This window comes from Vanacampus margaritifer, chromosome 4 (genome assembly GCF_051991255.1).
Source record: "Vanacampus margaritifer isolate UIUO_Vmar chromosome 4, RoL_Vmar_1.0, whole genome shotgun sequence".
Classification (NCBI taxonomy): Eukaryota; Metazoa; Chordata; class Actinopteri; order Syngnathiformes; family Syngnathidae; genus Vanacampus; species Vanacampus margaritifer.
The window spans coordinates 6,274,479-6,293,889 of record NC_135435.1 but is presented as its reverse complement, the minus strand read 5'-3'; the positions used below and the strand labels follow the sequence as shown (position 1 = coordinate 6,293,889).

Below are 19,411 nucleotides of genomic sequence, written 5' to 3'. Positions count from 1 at the left end.
AATTGCTGAAGACAAAAACAATTGCCTGACTGCCAAAATACTGGAAAAATAATAAATAAAAAATTACATAAATGCAATTTTGAAAACATGTTTACAATTGCGACGTTTTCAGTTTTTCACAAGATGACATCTTCACATTATTCAATGTATATTTCACAAATATGTTAAATTTAAGGATTAAGATGGAAATCATACAAAATAATATACAAATGAGTAACAGTGCAGACAGTGACCAATGTGCCGCAACGCTTCACAAGGTCTCATCTACCCATCACGAGGATATACTATATTTTTATGACTTGGCCAATCAGATGACAGTGATGTCACAGCCCTCCTCAGATGCAGATGACAGTGATGTCACAGCCCTCCTCAGATGACAGTGATGTCACAGCCCTCAACTTGCATTCTAGAACCAGGTTGGAAGAGGTTTCGAGGAACGGTTCTGCACGGCCTTGAAAAAGTGTCATGGAAAAGCAACCAAACAGAACAGCACTATTTGTTTTCTCTATTAGCACTTTTATTTACATAAATATTTCTGAGGGTTTAACAAGGGTCAGAAACCCAACTTGATGTTTTTTTTGTTTGTATACAATACACGAAATTGGATGTGGCGGGCCGTCACTTCTTCTCGGAAACCTCGGCTCCAGCTTCCAATGTGGGCGGAGCCTCCTTGGACTCCCGATGAGCAGGGAACACCTCCCACGGAGTGTTCAAGTCAAACTTCCTAAACTCCTGCGCCAGCTCCACCGGCTCCGCCACCACACGCTTCAGTTCGTCATCGTAGCGCACCTGGCAGGAGGACATGTTCAATTACTCGACTTATGTACGGGAGAGGATTAGGGCCAATGAAAAAAAGAAAAGTTAGTCAGGATTCTCACTTTATTCTCAGAATTCTGACTTTACTAGTGCTACTATTATTTGCACTTTAAAGTGAGGAATTCTGAGAATAAAGACTATATTTTTAGAATTTTTACTTTAATCACAGAATTCTCACTTTATTAGTGCTACTATTATCCTCACTTTAAAGTGAGAATAAAGTCCGAATTTTCACTATAAAGTCAGAATTTGGAGAATAAAGTGAGAATCCTGCCCCAATAAAAAAAATCTCTCTTCACTGGCCCTAATCTTCTTCCGTAATTATCACATCACATTTTGACTCACAAAATGTGCAACTGCTCGCTCCCTGTTAGAGATCTTTGAGGCGCCAGATGCTGTTTTATTTATTTTATAGCTGCCTACATAGAAATGTTACAATGTTACTAAACTATTGCCAGTTTTATGATGGAAACAGTTTGAACCTGGCTCAATTTGGCTTGACATCATTTCCTCTGCAAACTTAAGTTGTTTGTTTTGTTTGCTAACCTCAACATATCCTGAGAGAGGAAAGTCTTTCCTGAAAGGATGGCCCTCAAAGCCGTAATCAGTCAGAATGCGCCGCAGGTCAGGGTGGTTGGCAAAAAACACACCAAACATGTCCCAAACCTTGAGGAGAAAACAGTTTGGGTAAATGGGTCGGCCGGAACGTTTGTCAAGGCAACTGCATTGATTCGAGTAGTTTGAGGCTCACCTCCCTCTCGTACCAGTTGGCCGCCATGTGGACGGGAACCGCAGAGTCCACCGTCGTGAGTTCATCCGTGTACGTTTTGACTCGAATACGCGAATTAAAGCGTAGCGACAGCAAGTTATACACAATCTGAAAATCAACGCACAACACAAAAACTTTTAACCGTCGATCCGCTCCCTATTAGCAGCAAGGTTATTTTAGTTAATGAAAACTAATGAAAAAAATCCAAAAAATAAATAAAAAATTAACTAAGTAAAATAAAAAGAAAATGCTTTATTTTTATTTTTAATCAAAAACTAACAAACTACAGTTTATGTTTACAAAACTAACTAAAACAAACTATAATTATAGCAAAAATGTCCTTCGTTTTAGTCTTTGGTAATTAATTTAATGCATGAGCCTTTGGAGATGATTTTAAGTATATTAATTTAACCGGAATAAGGATGTTTGAAAGTCTCACACAGAAGTGATGTCATCTAGCAGCAGCCAATAGAAAAGCGCCTTCAGATGACGTCGCTCCACATCAATAGTGCACAATTTTGACTGTCGCTTAGGCGTAATAAAATAACGAACCAAACTCTTCCAACAAAAATCTCTCCAAATAAATGGGTTGGTTGTACAGATTTGAGACCTCCGTCATCAGGTATCTCCACCCTTATATCTTTTTCCCATTGATGTTTGATATGGAACTGTACATCATCTTTCATAACCAAGGGACAAGTAAGAGTTGTCCGATGATATATTTAGGATTTGATCCTTTATAAGTGTCTATAAACATTCAAATCAGCTTGGGAGGAGTATGCAATTGGGGACGTTGTATTTCTTTGTCAAAATAATGACGAAGCTGGAGGTACCTGAAGTAATCCTGTCTGTTTAAACCATACTTTAGAGACTGAGATGGGAAGCTTTCAAATTGTCCCTTACTAATTATTCCACAAAGGTAAGTCACATCCAGGTGAGTCCATTGTCTGAATCGACGATCATGCATGGCCGGTTTGAAATGCGGATCGTATGAGGGCCAACCCAAAACCCCAACCTGCTTATGGAGTTGAAATGACTTAATTACTTGCAGCCATGTATTCATGTAGAGTGTCTCCCTTAACATAAAAAGAAAAAAAAATAGTGCTTGTACCTCAAAGCGGTTCTGTCGAGTCGGAATGTCGACAGCCGTTAGGTCAATCATGTTTCTAAATTGAGCGTTGGTGTGGTCCCTCAAGAAAGTCAGCACGGGGATCACGCCGTCAGGATGGATCATCACGTCCAGCTCATTATAACACGTCACCTAAAAACACACACACTTTTCAAATTTGGGCCCTTTTGAAGCAGATTTTGCAACACAACTGCACACAAGACTTTTTTTAATTTATTTTATTCATGTCCATTTATGAGAGGATTTTTGTTGTGTCTGTCTCAACTAAGAGCAGGATTTAAGTAGCGAGCATGTGTGTCAGCCTTATGTGTAAAACAAAAAGACTTCACCAGTGTCTCAATGCATTTGTCCTTTTGTTGTCACTACATCACTTGGTTCAAGGTGAACTGACTGTTGCATTGAACAAACCTGAACCTGCTGGATGTATTTGGGCATCATCTCAGCCACATACTCCCCAAACGCTGTCAGCTGGTTGTGGGTGACTGCATCCTTAGGCCGCACGGTGGCTGCGGAGAATACGTGGCAAAATGTTCATAGGCGTAAGACACACTTTGACCCCTGACTACACAGGCATAAAATACATTTTTAAATAAACCCTAATCCTAACTGAATACTTTGAATGAGTATAACCCTGAGAATGACAATAACCCTAACCCTCAAAATGCTCACTTGTCTGTAGCGTTACAAACAGCAATCTTTAATATATTAAAGCAAGCCAAGTTTAATTGGAATATGGACCAGAAAACAAGACGGATGGTGGATATGCATTATATAAACAAGTTGACAGTGCGTTGTTAAAAGCAGTGTTCAAGTAGCACTTACGTTTTGTCTCAGTGGTAGAACTCTGCAATCTGCCCTGCTGCAGGAGACATGAAGACCTTGCAACTGAACACATCAGAAACCCAAGTGAGTGTGTGTACACTAGTTTGCTTCATTGAAATACCAGCAAGACGCAGTGAACTGATACATGGCTAATCCAAGTCTACTGTGTTCACTTGAACGGAATTAGACCTCAAATATCGTTCTCTGCAACGCTGCTCAAGGGTCCGACCCAATAAACACTAATAGCACAACATAATCAGGAGCCAATTCAAAAGTTGCTCCTAAATTCGATGACTGAACGCGTCATGTCAACTGGAAAGAGTGCCGACGCATTCTATGAAATTGGTTGCTAGCATTAGCTAGCTCGAAGGTCAAACCTCGTGACATGTAGCCGTAATTGGCTCTATCGTTTCCAAGTGGCGCACAGAGACAAAAATCATTTAATGACGTTTCGCCTTCATTAGCACATCATTGTTTACTGTTAACTTACTGTTGTAACTCCGTCCCAGGCCTCCGCGGACAAAGCGAACAAGAGACGCAGCCATGTTGACAAAGTGTTCTCTTGTCAAAAGATTGGGGCGGAAACGGTCACTGTTCTACTTCTGTCGCCACTTAGTGGACTGGAGGATAAACAACAATTTTGTAATACTGTATATAATTTTACACGTAGGCCTATAGTATATCAATCTAAAATGGCTTACCATTCCATCTAACACTGAAAAGAGATTTGGCCAACTGTCATATTCTCTGAAAAGTCATGAATTAAACAAGCATAACATTCAACCACTATTTATTTTTAGAAACTCTCACATGCTGTAGATATAAAACAGAAATCCGAAATGAGAAGATAAGACACGGTACAAGACAAATTTTCTGCAATCACACTTTAACGTCCTTGTGTTTATGAGCTAATGTTTGAATTTGTATTAGTAAGGGCAAGGTTTACAAAATTGAATAGAAATTTTAAATAGTTTCAGCCACTTTAAAAAATATTGTTTTTTAAATTGCAAAAAGCAGGTCAAGTTCTGCATCTCGATTACACTCTAGTTTGAGTTATTTTCTTAAAACAACAACATTATTTTGGGTCATTGAAGATGGTTTTTTCAGTTTTAATAATAGTCGTTTTGTTTTTTATTGTTGTAATAACCTTGATGTCTAGTTGTGAAAGGTGAAATTGTAAATTAAAAAAAATGTTAATTTACTATCCAGCACAGCCTATTAGGTTACATTGGGGTGTCAACGTGTTGCAATGCTCTTAAAATCACATTACTGACCATATTAATGTATAATATTACCGGCAATAATAATGTGTTTAAAATGAACACAATCAGGCAGCATTTAAATATTTTTATTCAAGAAACAATGGCAGTATTTTAAACTACATTAAACAACAGGAAATGTGAAAAAACTAAAAACTTTTAGCACTGTAGTGTGTAAAACAACCAAATACAATTTGAATTCACAAGAGACATTTAAAAGGCTTATATGCTCACGTCCCATTTGATGTATTACTGCACTCCTCAATGCAAAATACATGTTTTTTTCCTGCAAACTGATAACTATGCAGGGTAAGAAACATGTTCATTTTTTTGTCATACAATATTGAATTAAACTAAAATTGTGACCAAATTGGTAAAACTTTGAAAATGTTTATTAAAAAAACCCTTAAAGGCAAAATGAGGCCACGGAGTGTACACAATGGTACAAATGGGAGACCAAGACCAGTAGAGCGAGTTGAACAGTGGCAGAGTCAATCCGTCCAGCAGTAGGCACGAAACGCTGCACTTCACACCTACTGGGACTGCACACAAACCTGCAGATGGTATTTCCTCAGCATCTCCAGCTGGGCAGTACGCACCAGGATGTGTGGTCGGACAGATGCCAATTTCTGACAGGCTTCTTCAGGGGTCCAACAATGCAGCTGTCAGCAAACAAACCCGTGGTCAAAATAAAACAGAACTGCTACTCAAAGCTAACACACACACACACACACACAAAAAAACACAACAATTTGACTTTAATTCGGACAACTACAGTCATTGTTGGAGAGATGCTAGGTCTGCTTACTGACTACTGTCTGTGTGCTTTTTAGCAAGATTTTTCAAATAGTTTTTATTATTATTATATATTTATTAATAGTTAATATTTTCCCCACATTATTGAAAATTTAATCTTGTGCAGAGGGTGTATGGTTTACAACAAAGTTCTATTCCCAAGAAACACAGACAGGGCTGGAATGGGACTGATTTTCAGTCTTGGAGTTCAATGGCTCTACAGAGCAAATAAAGGAATAATTCTTAATACATTTTATTTACAAAAAAAACCCACACACATTAAAGCAGAACTTTTTTTCCAACAGTTATCAATTTATCTTTGCTTATAGACAAAAAAAAAAAAGGCTACGTTCACACTGCAGCTCAATTCCGATGGTTTTCCCATATGTGACAAGTGTAAACAATACAATTTGGATTTTTTCAAATCCGACCTGAGCCTCTTTCGTAGGTGGATATAAATCGAATATGCATGCGATGCGTCTGCATTGTGAACACTCATCTGTAACGAATGCGACCTATACTTCATCAAAAGCCCGATATATGCGCTCTGCGCAGGCGGGGAAGAGTGCTTGGATGGGAGGCTACTGACATTTGTCTGTGAATCTGCAAAGCTCTTTTGAGTTACAGTGTTAACTTTTTATTTGTCTTTAATTTAATCACACTTGAAACATAAAGTTGATATTTGTGGCGATACTAGAAATTCAGTCCTGCTGACGGTTCATCCCGCACGGCAATAACACAACGTCCTCTTCCGTAGATGTCTCAATGAAATGAGGAGATCGAGGAGTGTTGCCTCATTTTCTCAAAATCTTTCTACACACAGGACCATATTAACTTCCGTAAACAGAGAACACTGCCACATGATGTTTTTTTTTTTTTTTTGCACATCATTTGACGTGTGCTCTTTGCGCATGCGCATCGCATCACATCACATCACATCACATCACATCACATCACATCCCGGGCGTGTTGCGTTCACATTCGAAGATACATTTGTTTTTGTAATGTGAACGAGTACATAAGAAGATCAAATTAACAAAAAATCCAATTGGGCATCACGTCCTGCAGTGTGAACGTAGCCAACATTTACTGCTATACACAATGTGAATTTAAAGCTACGGAAGGCAGAAAATTCCATTTAGAAATCGCTACTGCCACCTGTTGATGAAATATGAAACAACACACACCCTTCTTCACGTACGCAATGCGAATTAGAAGATAAATTAGTCATAAATAAATAGGCTATGTAAAGATATTTTTGGCCTTATTGCTACGCGTAGATAAAAAACAAAAACAATCTAATAATCAATATTGAATCGATTTTCTTTTTCAAACCTAATATCGATTCATGAATCAATTATTTTGATATCTTTTCCTCAGAAATTCATAAGAAAATAGAATTTTAAAGGCCACATTTTTTGTATCTTGCTGTTTTCTTGAAATTTACTGTTTACATGAATTTAAAAGTATTTTCTTACATCTATTAAAGACCTGACTAATAGCACTTCAAGACAATTCTGAATCTTTTCAAAGTATATTTACAATTATTGAATCAGAATTACAATAATAATTGCTGATGTCAATGTTTGTGTAACACTTAAGTGATTATAACACGTGTTACTTTCATTAATAAACCAAATCATTTAAAAGGGACAACAACGTGAAAAATCTACTTTTTGGAGCTTTTAGCCATGTTAAAATGCTAATTCCTCACCAAAAACATCAGTAAAGTGGTATTTTCCTCCATTCACTCCTCTATGAGAAATTCAAGGTCATTCTGCTCTCCAAGCATCAGCCCCTCCCCACCCAAGAGGCGGCGTTTTACTGAACCCAGTGTTTTACTTCTGCATTAGAAAAATAGCCAGTAAAATAACTAATATTTCATTAAAAATTACATCGTAAGAGTTCATCATTATATGCCTACAGTTATCTGTAGAAGGGCTTAAAATACAGTGATGTAATCCCTTTAAGCAGTTACTGCCTCCACAAAATTTTATTTGGACTTTAATGTTTGTAGAGTTTTTATCATGTCCTTGATATTTAACAAGAATTGATGTTTCATAATCCATCCAAAACAAATTGGGAAAAATTGAAATCAAATCAATCTTGTGAATCTAAATTGAATCGATTGAGGAAATTAGAATAGATACTAATTGTTACAAAGAGCAACTTCAATAACTAAAAACTGTTGTTTTTTTTTAAATGCTCATTCATTATATTTATATTTTTATTGTTTAATAAAACCATTGCTTCGGATTTTGCACAAATAAATAAATGAATTGTTCCACAGAGTTAGAAAGTTGCTCCTATAATGAAGTCACTGATTCGCAAAACTGCTCTGCCTAAACCTTAAAAATCTTTCAACTTCTAGGGAAAAAAAATGTATTCCTACAGTGTAATTGTTTGTTTCTTTTTTAGTGTTTCCCTTTAAGTCCTTTGCACATTTGTATGACCATAATCAAATCTTTTGATGAAAACAGATGAGAGCATCCATGTTAATGTCATCTTTTCTCAGATGCATAAGAAATTGGGAACTGACCCGTATGAGGTACGCAGCAGCCAGCGTGGCACTGCGGGAACGTCCAGCCTTGCAGTGGACATAAACGCTGTTTCCCTTCTGTCTGTGTCGCAGAGCAAACTCAACTCCTCGGTGCAGGTTCTCTAAAGTGGGAACACCGGTGAGGTCTACCGTGCTCAGCCTCAGTTGCTCCACCCCAGCAGCCTGCCACTCCTGCCACACAAGCATGTATACGTGTACCGTCAAATCCAGTCAATAACATGCACTTGTGTATAATTAAAATGATGGTCAAAAGCCATCACGGTTTTCATGCATAATGACACCATAATGGACCGTTTGCACTCAATATTTTCATCATGTTTCAGAAAGTCATACAATACAGGTGGGAGGGACAAAGTCTTATTTTAACATATATTGGCACCGATTTGGAGTCAGGACAAGAAAACTGAATATAAAGGTCGGGAAACATTGATCTACACCAAAAAAAACTTTTAACTCTGTCCCCTTGATAAGTACCTGTTTGTGCACAATTCTGAGTAAGTACACAATTGTTAAAACTTTGCAATCAAGCAGGACAGCCCTTGTGTCAACTTCTTACATGTTCTAAGATAAACACTGTCCAGTCTGGTTTTTCAACTTACAGACATTTGATGAGCTCACCTCAGCTGAGTTACAGAAGTATTTGGTCTCATAGTTCTCATTCATTGTGATAACTCCTCGGACGTTTTCAGTTTCTACCAGCTGAAAGACAAGAAAGACCAATCAATCAGACAGACACTATTGCTGTTTTTCTTACGCATATAATACTACCTCCAGATGTCAGCACCACAGTTTTCCTGAAAGCTTTTTCTACCCAACTATAAAAACTAAATTAAGTAAATCCAACATGTATATTGAAGAGGAATATCATAATTTTGTCCTCTTTGCGTGTTCCAAAAATTAAGATAGATTTAATGTAAGAAAAATACACCTTGGCAAAAATGATTTAATAAAAACAGAGAATCTCTGGACAAATAACTGCCTCTAATCATCACTTAAACATCGTGGGATTCAGAGCGTCAAATGTCCTCTTCTACGTGTACAATAGCTTCTTATAGTTAAAAAGACCTCCTCCTTTTCATTTATAGACTAAACATACTCTCTGGTACTTTTCCATGAGCAGATGGCGTAAACAAGGTCAGTTGGGTGTTTTTGAGACAAATTCTAGTTCAAGGGCTAAATGTGTTTTCGCACAAAACGCTGAGAAGGAACTTTTTTAGACTAAATAGTATGTCCCAGCTTAAGGTCAAATTATACCGAGATCAACACCTTCTGCTCTACTAAGGACACAAAACATTTCGACAAGGTTAATATAAAGAATTGGAATGTTAATAATGGTTAATAAAATAAAATGAAGTATTAAAAATGTTATAATATCTAATAATATATACAACACAGAAGCTTAGAATAATTGCCTTTACCTCATTTGCCTCTACAGGATGCAGTACAGCACATATTTCTGTATATTCTCGCATTTTAAATCTTTAAAATTGTGTATGTGAAAGTAATGAGTATGTGAAAAAAGTCGTTAATATATTAAGGTATCATCAGGTTTGCTCCAGAATAATATTCTTTCTGCTGCCAGCCAAAGTTGGTTTTAGGGGGGGAGAGAAAAACTGAGAATTGTTTGATTTACGTTGCAGTAAAGGATGAACCAAACCTGTTTGGTCATGGATCTGAAGGGCAACGCTCCAAGAATGACCGTTTCGTCCACACGGTCAAACCACCTTCGCGACGACACCTTCTCCATGACTACATTGTATGCTAATGTAGGGTAGAAGAGCAGCCTTGCTAAAACTCCAGACATGATTAAATTACTTAGTAAGAACGGGAGTTCCTTCAAACCAAGATGTTTCAGGCAGCAGCTCACAAGGGGTAGAACAGTAGTGGCACATCTGTGTTGAAGTGAAGTTTCAAAACACGTTGATTAGTGGCCACTGGCCAGCCCCCACTTTCTTGTTCCGGTTGTAACAGGACTTCCGGTAAGCACCTCCAAAATAACATTCAATCGTTCTTTTTGTCTATTGTTTTACTAAAATTTTAATTTAAAATACTGCGTCAAAAAACATAGATGGATTTTATTTATTTACAGCAGACTAATACATTTCACAATTGGCTATTACTAGTATTTAATCGCAAAGGGTTGACATTATTTTGAAAGAACTTCGATAATGCTGTGATTAAATTAAATTACACAGAGTATACAGCGTAAAGATTAGTTTACGTTGCTAAAAAAATCACGTTTTTTCCCATCCATTTGGTAGCATACAACGCCAAATCATACAAGTTATTTTATAAGTCCTGTAACTCAAAGACCCACGATCTTCTCAGAAGCTTATGCAGGAATAACGCTGCAGCTGATGACAAGCGTAGAAAAAGACCTCATGTACTTTCGTGTTCATAGGGAATTTACGTTATTAGAGTTCATGTCCCTGGTTCCTCCCGTGTATAATGCACAGCCTTGTTTTTTGTTTTTTTTAGGGAAGAAAATGTGAATTATACACAAGAAATTGTGGTAATTCAAAATTAAAATAAACAGAAGTTGACGCCGGTGACACCTTTACTGGTGTACCAGTGTAGCCTGTAATTCCAGAGTCCGGTCAATTGCCCTATCAGTCGCATTTCTGAGGCTGGGCAAACCTGAGCTAACAGTGGACTGAACCAATAAGCGAAGAGCAGACGTGACGTCAGAAAATCTATATATGTCTATCGCGGAGACAGAGTAAAATTCCATCATGGTTACTAACCGGACAGAGACAGTAGTGAATGTCGTTCTTGCGGGGAAAACAGTGACGTTGCTCACGAAGACGACGTCACACAAATAGATGAATGTCCTGTTTTCGGACGGAGCCGAATCGCTGTCTATGGTCGCCTGTCCAGACATTGTTTTTAAAAAAATTTTTACTCACCAAGTTGTTTTTGTTATTTTGCCACTGTAAAGCATTTTGTAACATTGTTTCGAACCTGTTATGCAAATATTGTTAGTGTTCATACCATATTCAGTCTTCAGCGTTTTTACCAATGTTATAAATCTGCAATATCGCAGAATGCATTGTATGTGAAGGTTTCACTTTAAAAAAAATCAGAATTCTATACTACTACTACTACTACCCTATATGATAATTCCCCCCAAATATTACATTTTTCCTGTCACTAGTGTTTAATTTGGGCCTCAGAGGGTTACTAGCCTATTCAGCCAGTACAAAAAAAAAAGACAGACCAAAAGAAGAAAGAAAGAAATTGTATATGTACAGTCACAGAAACAGATACATTGCAAACAGGTGGGAGAAATTGGAGCAGTGTGTAAAACTGAATTAACTAGAACATATATTACAGAAAGTGCAAATATTTATATAACATTTGGTTTGAAACCATTAGATTGCATAACTTCAGAACGGTAAATACTTAACTTTTGTTTATTTAAAAAAAAACGATGATAGACAAATTTACGTTATATCTTTGTCAACATTTAAAGACAAATTTAATTAAAGATATACCATAACTTAGTATTTTTCTCCATGGACAGTGACAGACTCGATAAACACGTGTGAACACTGCTAGAAGCAGCAAAACTCATTAATCACTGACTTAATATACTATATAATTACCTTCATTTACATTCAAATTCAGATAAGAAACCTAAAAGATAGTGTACTACCCACTGAGAAACTTGTATAAAAAGTTTACAAAAAAAATGTTCCAATCATGAAGCTGAATTTATAACTATACAACCAAAGACTTGTGGATTTCATTAAAGTGAAAAATATAAATATTAAGAGGTGAGAGGTCAAAGTTTGGTGATGGTAGAGTTCAGGATGTGCTGCTGGATCTTGGGGTTGGAGGTCTTGGACAAGTCTCGCTGTCAAAAAGGCAAAGTAGCACAATCATTAGGACCAAGAAAGAAACAACTTATTAACATAACCCTTTTTCTGCCATAAACAACATATTGCAAGTAACCATAAAATATTCACGGCCTCTGTGTGGAAAATAAAGTGTCATCCATTTGCTGACTAAGTGACAGATTAGTCTGGAGGCAACTTTTAATCACAGAAACCAGGTTAGAGTCATCTGTGCAACTGGTTTAAAATGGAACTGGTTGCTAAGTAACCAAACAGGAAGTACAGGTAGCCTAGTGTCAATCTCGCTGTTAAGTTAAGACTGTTTCCTTTTTATGTCTGTTATAGTAGTTAAGTAAACCACTGTGTTGTTTTTACACTGACAGTTATGAATTTCAAATCCATCCATTTTCTAAACCGCTGCTCTTACCAGGGTTGCTGGCAGCTGGAGCCTATCACAGCTGTTTTAAGGCCGTTGGCGGGATATACAATGAACTGGTCACACATATACAAACAACCATTCACACCTACAGATAATTTGGAGTGTTTAATGAGAGGGTTTTGTATCAACCAAGCTTTTACTCAATTGAAAATCTACACACCCACACACACACAACTCTGAGGTATAGTGTAAAAAAAAAAAAAAGGCGTGGTATCACTACAGCATGCCTGATGGAATAATTATTATTTTTATAGACAAAACAGCAAGCTTTAATTGACAGACATGCAATTAACTCAAGGATTGGGAAATTAACACACCTTGACTGAACACTTTCAGTATTGACCAAGTCCCTCTAAAAGGCAAATTAACACAATAAAATTTTGTACACGTTACCTACATAATCGATGCAAGCGGTAAAGCAAAGAAAATAAACCATGAAGACAAAATGGTCAATTACCACAAACTCTGAATATGTGCTGGCAACAGAGTTAAGGCTGATGTTACACTGTGGACTAGCGGGGGTCAGCAAAGCACCACTCACAGGGGTTCCCTTCAACTGGTTCTCATTCTCTTTGTTACAGTTGTTCACTTTTGGATGGGGAGGTTTTGCACCTCCAAACCTTGGTGTAGAACCCTGGTAAAGACACAGTAAGAGAGACTTACTGGAAACACTGAACATTACCTTCACAACACAACAAATAATTGTTTCAACTCTTTTACTTAAAAAACAAAAAAATCGAAGGACTATTGTCAGAATCAAATGTAGATTCTTATCCATCTTCAACTGCTCAATCATGGCAGGTGAGCTGAGGCTAAATCCCATCTAATCTTGAGTGAGATTTCCTCATTTACTTGCCAGTTAGACATTCTTGAAACCAACCTTGTTTGCAGATAGAGGTGGCCGTGTCATCGGTGAGCGTGGCACCGGTGAACGACAGACGATTCCATTATAGGTGGAGCGCATCGTGCTGTTGGATGTGGCCATAGAAATACTGGAGGTGGCGTTCTGAGAAAAAGAGGCAAAATGGCCTCCAAGGTAACTACATGCACATAAAGCATAGAAGGAAACAATAAGGCGGCTTTACCATCCTCCGTGATTTATTTGGCGTATGGTTGGCCAGCAATCTGCGCTTGGGGGTTTGTACTGCTGTTCCATACAACATATCCTCCTCAGTCTGCTTGCTCTTTTTCAGTTGCTATTCAGCATTTGGAAAGAAGAAAGTCAAGAAACTGTGGAGGATCAAAAATGCCCAAATAAAAAATAAAAATAATAAAATTTATTGATTGACATTTAATTCTATTTATATATTTATTTTCACATTTATTTTTATTTTCACTTTCACTTTTATTTATTTATGTTATGTATAGATATATTTTGTTGTTGTTTTTATTTCCATTTATATTGACTTTTTTTGTATTTAATTGTTGAATTATCTTTTTTATATCAGTTTTTATTTTCACTTTTATCTATTTTTTTTGTGTGTGGCATTTTTGGTCCTCCATATGAACAAATCCATTTGACATGATGCTTCCATCCTTACCCTTTCTAGTTTTTCTCTTTCTTTCTCTGCTTGGTGCAGCTTCCACTGTTCCTCCACGTACTGAAGAAACTTCTGGCCATTGACCAAAAATTCACTGCTCTGCTCACTTTCCCAAGCATCAATCTGGGCTTTCAGTTTCTTTTCCAACTTATTAAAAGAAATTTGGTTTATTATCAAAATTTGTTCAAATTTTTAGCGCAGGCATTTCTTACCTTTGGCAGGTTTTTATGCAAATCTGCCCTCTGCTTCTCCTCTTTCAGCAGATTCCCTCCTCTATTTGTAAATCTTGATGGATCTGATGCTTTTTTCTGAAATGAAAATTAAACTATGTAAATACCTTGCAATGAAACAACGAGTATGTTTCTACAACTCTTGAGTGAAACAAGAAGATTTTTAAACTGATATGAACTACTGCATCTGCGATAGGGTGAGGTTCAGTGCATGACAACAGTTTTAGTTGGACAATGCTGCTTGGTTTTTAGCCTTGTTGTTTTTATTAATTAAAAGTACTCACTTCTAACTCCAGGAAGAGTCTCCAGCTTTCTTCCCACTCGCGAACGCCATCAAAAAGCTCTTTGTGATGCTCAAAATGCTGCTGCAAACGCTGAATCTCGGCATCATGCACAGTCAGTAGCTCCTCAGTGAAATCCTCTAAAAGGTAACAAGTTTTAGACTTTAAAAAAAGTGCTCCAAACAGCAATAATATTCTGACTAGAAAAAATGAACCCACCACTAAAATATGGTAAAAACGCCCGCCGTTGCTCAACGCTGAAGAAGCACTTCTCCCACAACACAGCGATCTCAGAGCGGATGGCATCTATGACATTGCGAATGTTCTGCAGTTTTAGTTCCTCCAGGTGACTTATCCCTGCTTCCAACTGAAAAGGGGAAATCATAAAAAAACAGCATAACTAGTACAGTACATATAGTCGGAAGACAAAAGTAAATGGATAGTACAAGAGGGTCATCTCACCGCCTTCAGGTTGCACTTCTTGGACATGACCATGTGTTCATTGAAGGCCTCTCTCTCCTCCTGGGACACCTTCAATCTGTCCCACAGCTGCTGGATCTTCTCTCGAAGAGCCTCACACGCTGCCTCGTTGTCCGCCTTGTTTTGCTCCAGCTGCAAGCCAGCAGTAGCATCAGCTATCAGTGAGGCTGTTTCGGGTACTAGCTACTAAAGTCGTTCAAATGATAGTCATCTAAAAATAAGGTATTTCCACTGTCTTCGGCTGTCTTGCTTTGGTGAGTTCTTTCTGAAAGGGCTTAGCGAATTCCATGCACCAATTTGTGATGAAGACAGGATGAAAGCGACTGATAAATTAACAGGTTGAACTGCATTCATGGAGCTCATTTGTAACACACTGAGCAAGATGCAAACTACATGCAACAGTGCTGCCTGTATAAGGCCTAAATTAATAGTCACATGGATGAGAGAGACGCGGCCGCCGTCGCCGTTTCCTTAATTTAAAGAAAAAAGCGTACATGTGAAAGTGCCAGCTTGTAGCACGAACTTGAGTCTGTTCGAAAAACAGCTCACCAGTGATTAGACACTGTGTCTTGCTAAGAAAAATTAAAACAGAGGAAGACCGTCAACATTTATTTACCGTACTTACTTATTTAAACTTAATGTACCAATTTTCCTGAAATATTTCAAATAAGCATATTTTAGAGCTGTCATTTTAATACGTTGATATTTTTGCTAAAGAAGCCCATGCCTATTTGTAAAGTTTGCCGGTGTGTCTGTGAAAGCGGCTCCTTGCTTTGCAGCTCGCGCACATTTAGACCAGGCATGCCACTTGACTGTCCCAGTCAAACCAGGACGTCTGGTCACCCTATGATAATGAATGACTAAACAGGTAAGGTGTTTTCAATTTGACAACCAAATTGGATTTATGATTTTCTTTTAATTGGTATGCTCATTTTTGAGCATACACACGAGACCAGGAAAACTCATCTCACCTGACAAAGAAGCAGTTTGAGTGTGGTAATATTATCACGAGAGAGGCAAAAAGTGTCCTCATCCTCGCAGACAACATCCTTCTCAAAGCTGGTCTCTGGGATGTGATCCAGGTCACTCATGCACAAGATGATCTGCTTCTTGAGGCCCATGAACTCAGCATACCTATTTGTCTATCCATGTGGAGAAGGATGAACACACCAGAGAAGATGTTATTTGACTCAGAGTATTAATGCGTGGTAATAGGTAAGGTAACACTAAAGCCTAGTCTTAAAAGGTAATAAATATGACTTGATCCCGTAAGCATGTATGGACTAGCCATGGTTTGGTTACCGGTTTGACGGTTTATCGTCATTTTTAAAAAGCCAATGTTTCATTAACTGCTAATGGTGACTGTCACCGGTAAATTTTTATTTTTGGGGGGGACATCTAAACAGGGCACACAATATAATCGGCTGTTGCAGAGTTTAGTAAATGAGCCACCATTTTGAAGTTAATGGCCGCCAATTAACTTTTTTCCCGTTCTTCTCTGAGAGCAGTTGCACATAGAGGAGGAGGAGGGAGGCAAAATACACTCTGCAAGTACTGATGAATTCATGCTGATTAATCAGCATTTTCCAAAAAAAAAAAGAAAAAAGTGCAAGCCGGTACTAGTTAGCTACAAGGACAACATAATTAGCCCATGGGTCTGTTCTAAAAAATAGCTCACCGGTGATGGGATCACGGGACAGTGAATTACTAAGAATTAAAACGGAAGTAGAATGTTAACTTTTTTTTTTTTAACTTAACATAGTGCTCCTTTCTTCTGTACATTTTGTTTGAAACTAAAATAGATTGTGTACAATGGGGGTGGGGGGTCGTTTTCTATACCAAAATATTTCAGAAGGTCATTTTAGAGCTATAATTTTAATACCATGATACCGCAATATCTTTTCTGGCGGTTATCATACCTAATATCGGCCCATGCATAGTATGGACAAATGTCAGAAGTGCATAAATTGAATAGCGCAACAAAGAAGTGCAGAGCACCTACTTTCTCTGCATTCTGGTTCGCAATATGTTGTTGAAAGCTCTCCAGTTGGTCCTCCGAGGGAACAGAATCTGGGGAGATACCAAATGGAACCGAGCACAGGATGTCACACAACTCCTGGTCCTGTTCCAGCAAAGCCTTCAGCTGTTGCATGCGGCAAGTCTTCTCCTTTAACATGCCATCGACCAGTGAACGGAGGTTCTTCTCCTTTAGGAGCATGGTAAGACCAACCTCATCCTGAAGCAACACAGAGGATTCAAAACAACATATTATTTATTCACTGTACAAAATGTGGTACAGTATTTTGATTTTTTTGTGATGCCACAAGAGAAGGGTTCAAAAGGTAAAATGCGAAGACAACCATAGAACCTGAAATGGAACTTAACACTATGAGTATGCTATGTATTGTTCTTACATTTGCTATTAAGAGTAGTTAAAATACTTTTTACATGAAAATTGTATCGAAACCAATGCCTACAAATCAGTTATGATGTTGACAGTTGGCCCCCTTCTGGACCAATTATACTGTTCCGGGTTACTGATTTCAGGCACAAAGACAACACTGGTAACCACGTTCAATACTAAAAAACTGACAGTTACCTGATACTCGGGAACCTGAAGTTCTAGGCAGAGTTTCTCCATTTCAGCTTTACAGTTTTGAATGCTGCTTATAACTCGAATCTTCAGGGATTCCTCTTCTTTGATCATCATATCAAGTAAGCCCTGAAGGACATGAAAATTTTAATTATACATTGTGAGCAAACCCAAACCTATTTCTTTTTCCTGGTTAACAGTAGTTAGAGATTATACTCTTTTGTTTATTTCTTTCATTGTTTAAGCTTTGTTATTATTTACAACCCGTTGCTGGTGTGGTTATCTTTAAAGTGCTATATAGTCCTGAATAAAGTTGAGTTAATAATTGAGTTGAGTGCAGTCACCATTCTGTGTGAGACAACGTTTGGTTTAACATTTCATGCAGCCCGGCATTTACAGACTCGAACCGGTCAACTATTTAAGTGTTACAGATGCATTTTAAAAAGAAGAAAATTCACTAGTGCAGTACAAACTTTTAAATTCCTACTTAAATGATGTGTGCAGTACATTAAAATGATATCACCGTCTCTGACAGAATCTTTCAAAAAGATACAATGGCCACTACACATGTGACTGTTGGGCCACCCGAAGTTCACTTATGCTGGCCCGACCATGTCAGACAAATACAAATTTAATAAAGAAATACAATGACATCAACAAGTTTTTGCTTTTTTAATAGTCAATATTTTGAGTTGTAGCAATTTAAATTGATCACTCACCAATCACATTTGATTTAAAATGTTTGGTTGTGCTGCCCACATTTTGTTTGTGCATCTGGTTAAATTATTCAATAAGGAATGGCTTGAACAAGATATAAAGCCCAGAAAATTCCATTCAGCAGGATTAAAATTTATACTGAGGGGGGAAAAAAACATGAAAACAGAAGTAGTATTTGCTTAAAGGCTGAAATAATAGAGAATACGCTAATGATGAAATTAATATTGCAAGTTTAAGTTATGGTATTATATCATCATGAATATGCAAGACCAGTACCGGTTCTGACAGGGCCACCACCCAAAAAAAGGCTCAATGTAGGACCACGACTGTAAATTAAACACCAATGCATACGAGTGTAGTTTCGATTGGTTGTATAAAACGAACATTTGTTTCACCTTGATGTGGTCCTTAACAACATTAGTTCTCTGTAGCCTTTGGTCTTCTGGTATGCCGAGCTCCTCCCAAATGTCCTTCAGGTGGCACAGGGCTTTTTTGAGGCATGACACTGAATCTGCTGCTAGTACCTCACTGCAAACATTAGAGCATTTAAGACACTAATCCTTACCAGCGATGAGTAGAATTCAATTGTTGCTCAAGGAGTTCAACAAAAGCTCGCACTGGACCAAAACCATTCACACGTATAAACATTTAAGACTTGGCTTGTTCGAAGCCAAAATATAAAATATGTTGAAATTTAATATCATACCTTCTTCTCATCGTTAACAGTGTTGCAACTGCCACCAATCGAAGAAAAATTCAAACCTATCAAAGATAGAACTACTGATTGTAAACTCCTGCGCTCGGTTTCAGTCGTCCGTTTGTCTCTGTTCAAAAACACACACACTGCACAATTCTGCTCTCCGATTGGCTCATTCGGCGATGGGGCGCGTGTTGAGTATCACATAGACGGCCGCCGAAACGATTACATTCGCAGGCACTTTACCATAGCACCGCCCGCCCAACACTTTTCCAATTCAGCCATATTACAAAACGAGCACACACATGTTTAAGGATAACGAGGGTTTTGCTGCATTCGGGGAATACAGTAAATCGGAAAAATGCAACTCGGATCAACCGCAAAGCGGTCCAAACGAACGTAAATAGATTGCTGATTCCGATCATTTGTTTTTGTTTGTTTGTTTTG

General features: G+C 37.8%; 3 protein-coding genes across 5 annotated transcripts; all 3 read right to left on the bottom strand.

Moving 5' to 3' along the window:
- Positions 1–495: 495 nt before the first annotated feature.
- Positions 496–4,150, bottom strand: ndufs3 (NADH:ubiquinone oxidoreductase core subunit S3). The gene is made up of 7 exons (XM_077563573.1): positions 4,027–4,150; positions 3,537–3,599; positions 3,123–3,220; positions 2,697–2,846; positions 1,568–1,693; positions 1,363–1,482; positions 496–789 (listed from the first exon to the last, which is right to left on the bottom strand). The coding sequence occupies exons 1-7, from the start codon at positions 4,079–4,081 to the stop codon at positions 619–621; spliced, it is 783 nt and encodes a 260-aa protein (XP_077419699.1). The 5' UTR covers positions 4,082–4,150; the 3' UTR covers positions 496–618.
- Positions 4,151–4,868: 718 nt separating this feature from the next.
- On the bottom strand, positions 4,869–10,094 carry ptpmt1 (protein tyrosine phosphatase mitochondrial 1). Its single transcript, XM_077564729.1, has 4 exons — positions 9,808–10,094; positions 8,769–8,849; positions 8,130–8,321; positions 4,869–5,457 (listed from the first exon to the last, which is right to left on the bottom strand). Exons 1-4 carry the CDS (start codon positions 9,952–9,954, stop codon positions 5,329–5,331), a joined length of 549 nt encoding a protein of 182 aa, XP_077420855.1. The 5' UTR covers positions 9,955–10,094; the 3' UTR covers positions 4,869–5,328.
- A 1,282-nt stretch (positions 10,095–11,376) lies between these two features.
- prc1b (protein regulator of cytokinesis 1b) lies at positions 11,377–19,138 on the bottom strand. Of its 3 annotated transcripts, XM_077563743.1 has the most exons (15): positions 18,974–19,138; positions 18,663–18,795; positions 17,557–17,679; positions 16,960–17,193; positions 15,929–16,099; positions 14,940–15,089; positions 14,697–14,844; positions 14,481–14,617; positions 14,179–14,274; positions 13,967–14,113; positions 13,511–13,621; positions 13,306–13,431; positions 12,883–13,059; positions 12,743–12,777; positions 11,377–12,006 (listed from the first exon to the last, which is right to left on the bottom strand). In XM_077563743.1, the coding sequence occupies exons 1-15, from the start codon at positions 18,982–18,984 to the stop codon at positions 11,958–11,960; spliced, it is 1,848 nt and encodes a 615-aa protein (XP_077419869.1). In that variant the 5' UTR covers positions 18,985–19,138; the 3' UTR covers positions 11,377–11,957. The 3 variants fall into 3 exon arrangements, with proteins under 3 accessions (XP_077419869.1, XP_077419870.1, XP_077419871.1); XM_077563744.1 differs by lacking the exon at positions 12,743–12,777; XM_077563745.1 differs by lacking the exon at positions 12,743–12,777 and having other exon boundaries at positions 12,967–13,059.
- Between the last annotated feature and the right edge of the window lie 273 nt (positions 19,139–19,411).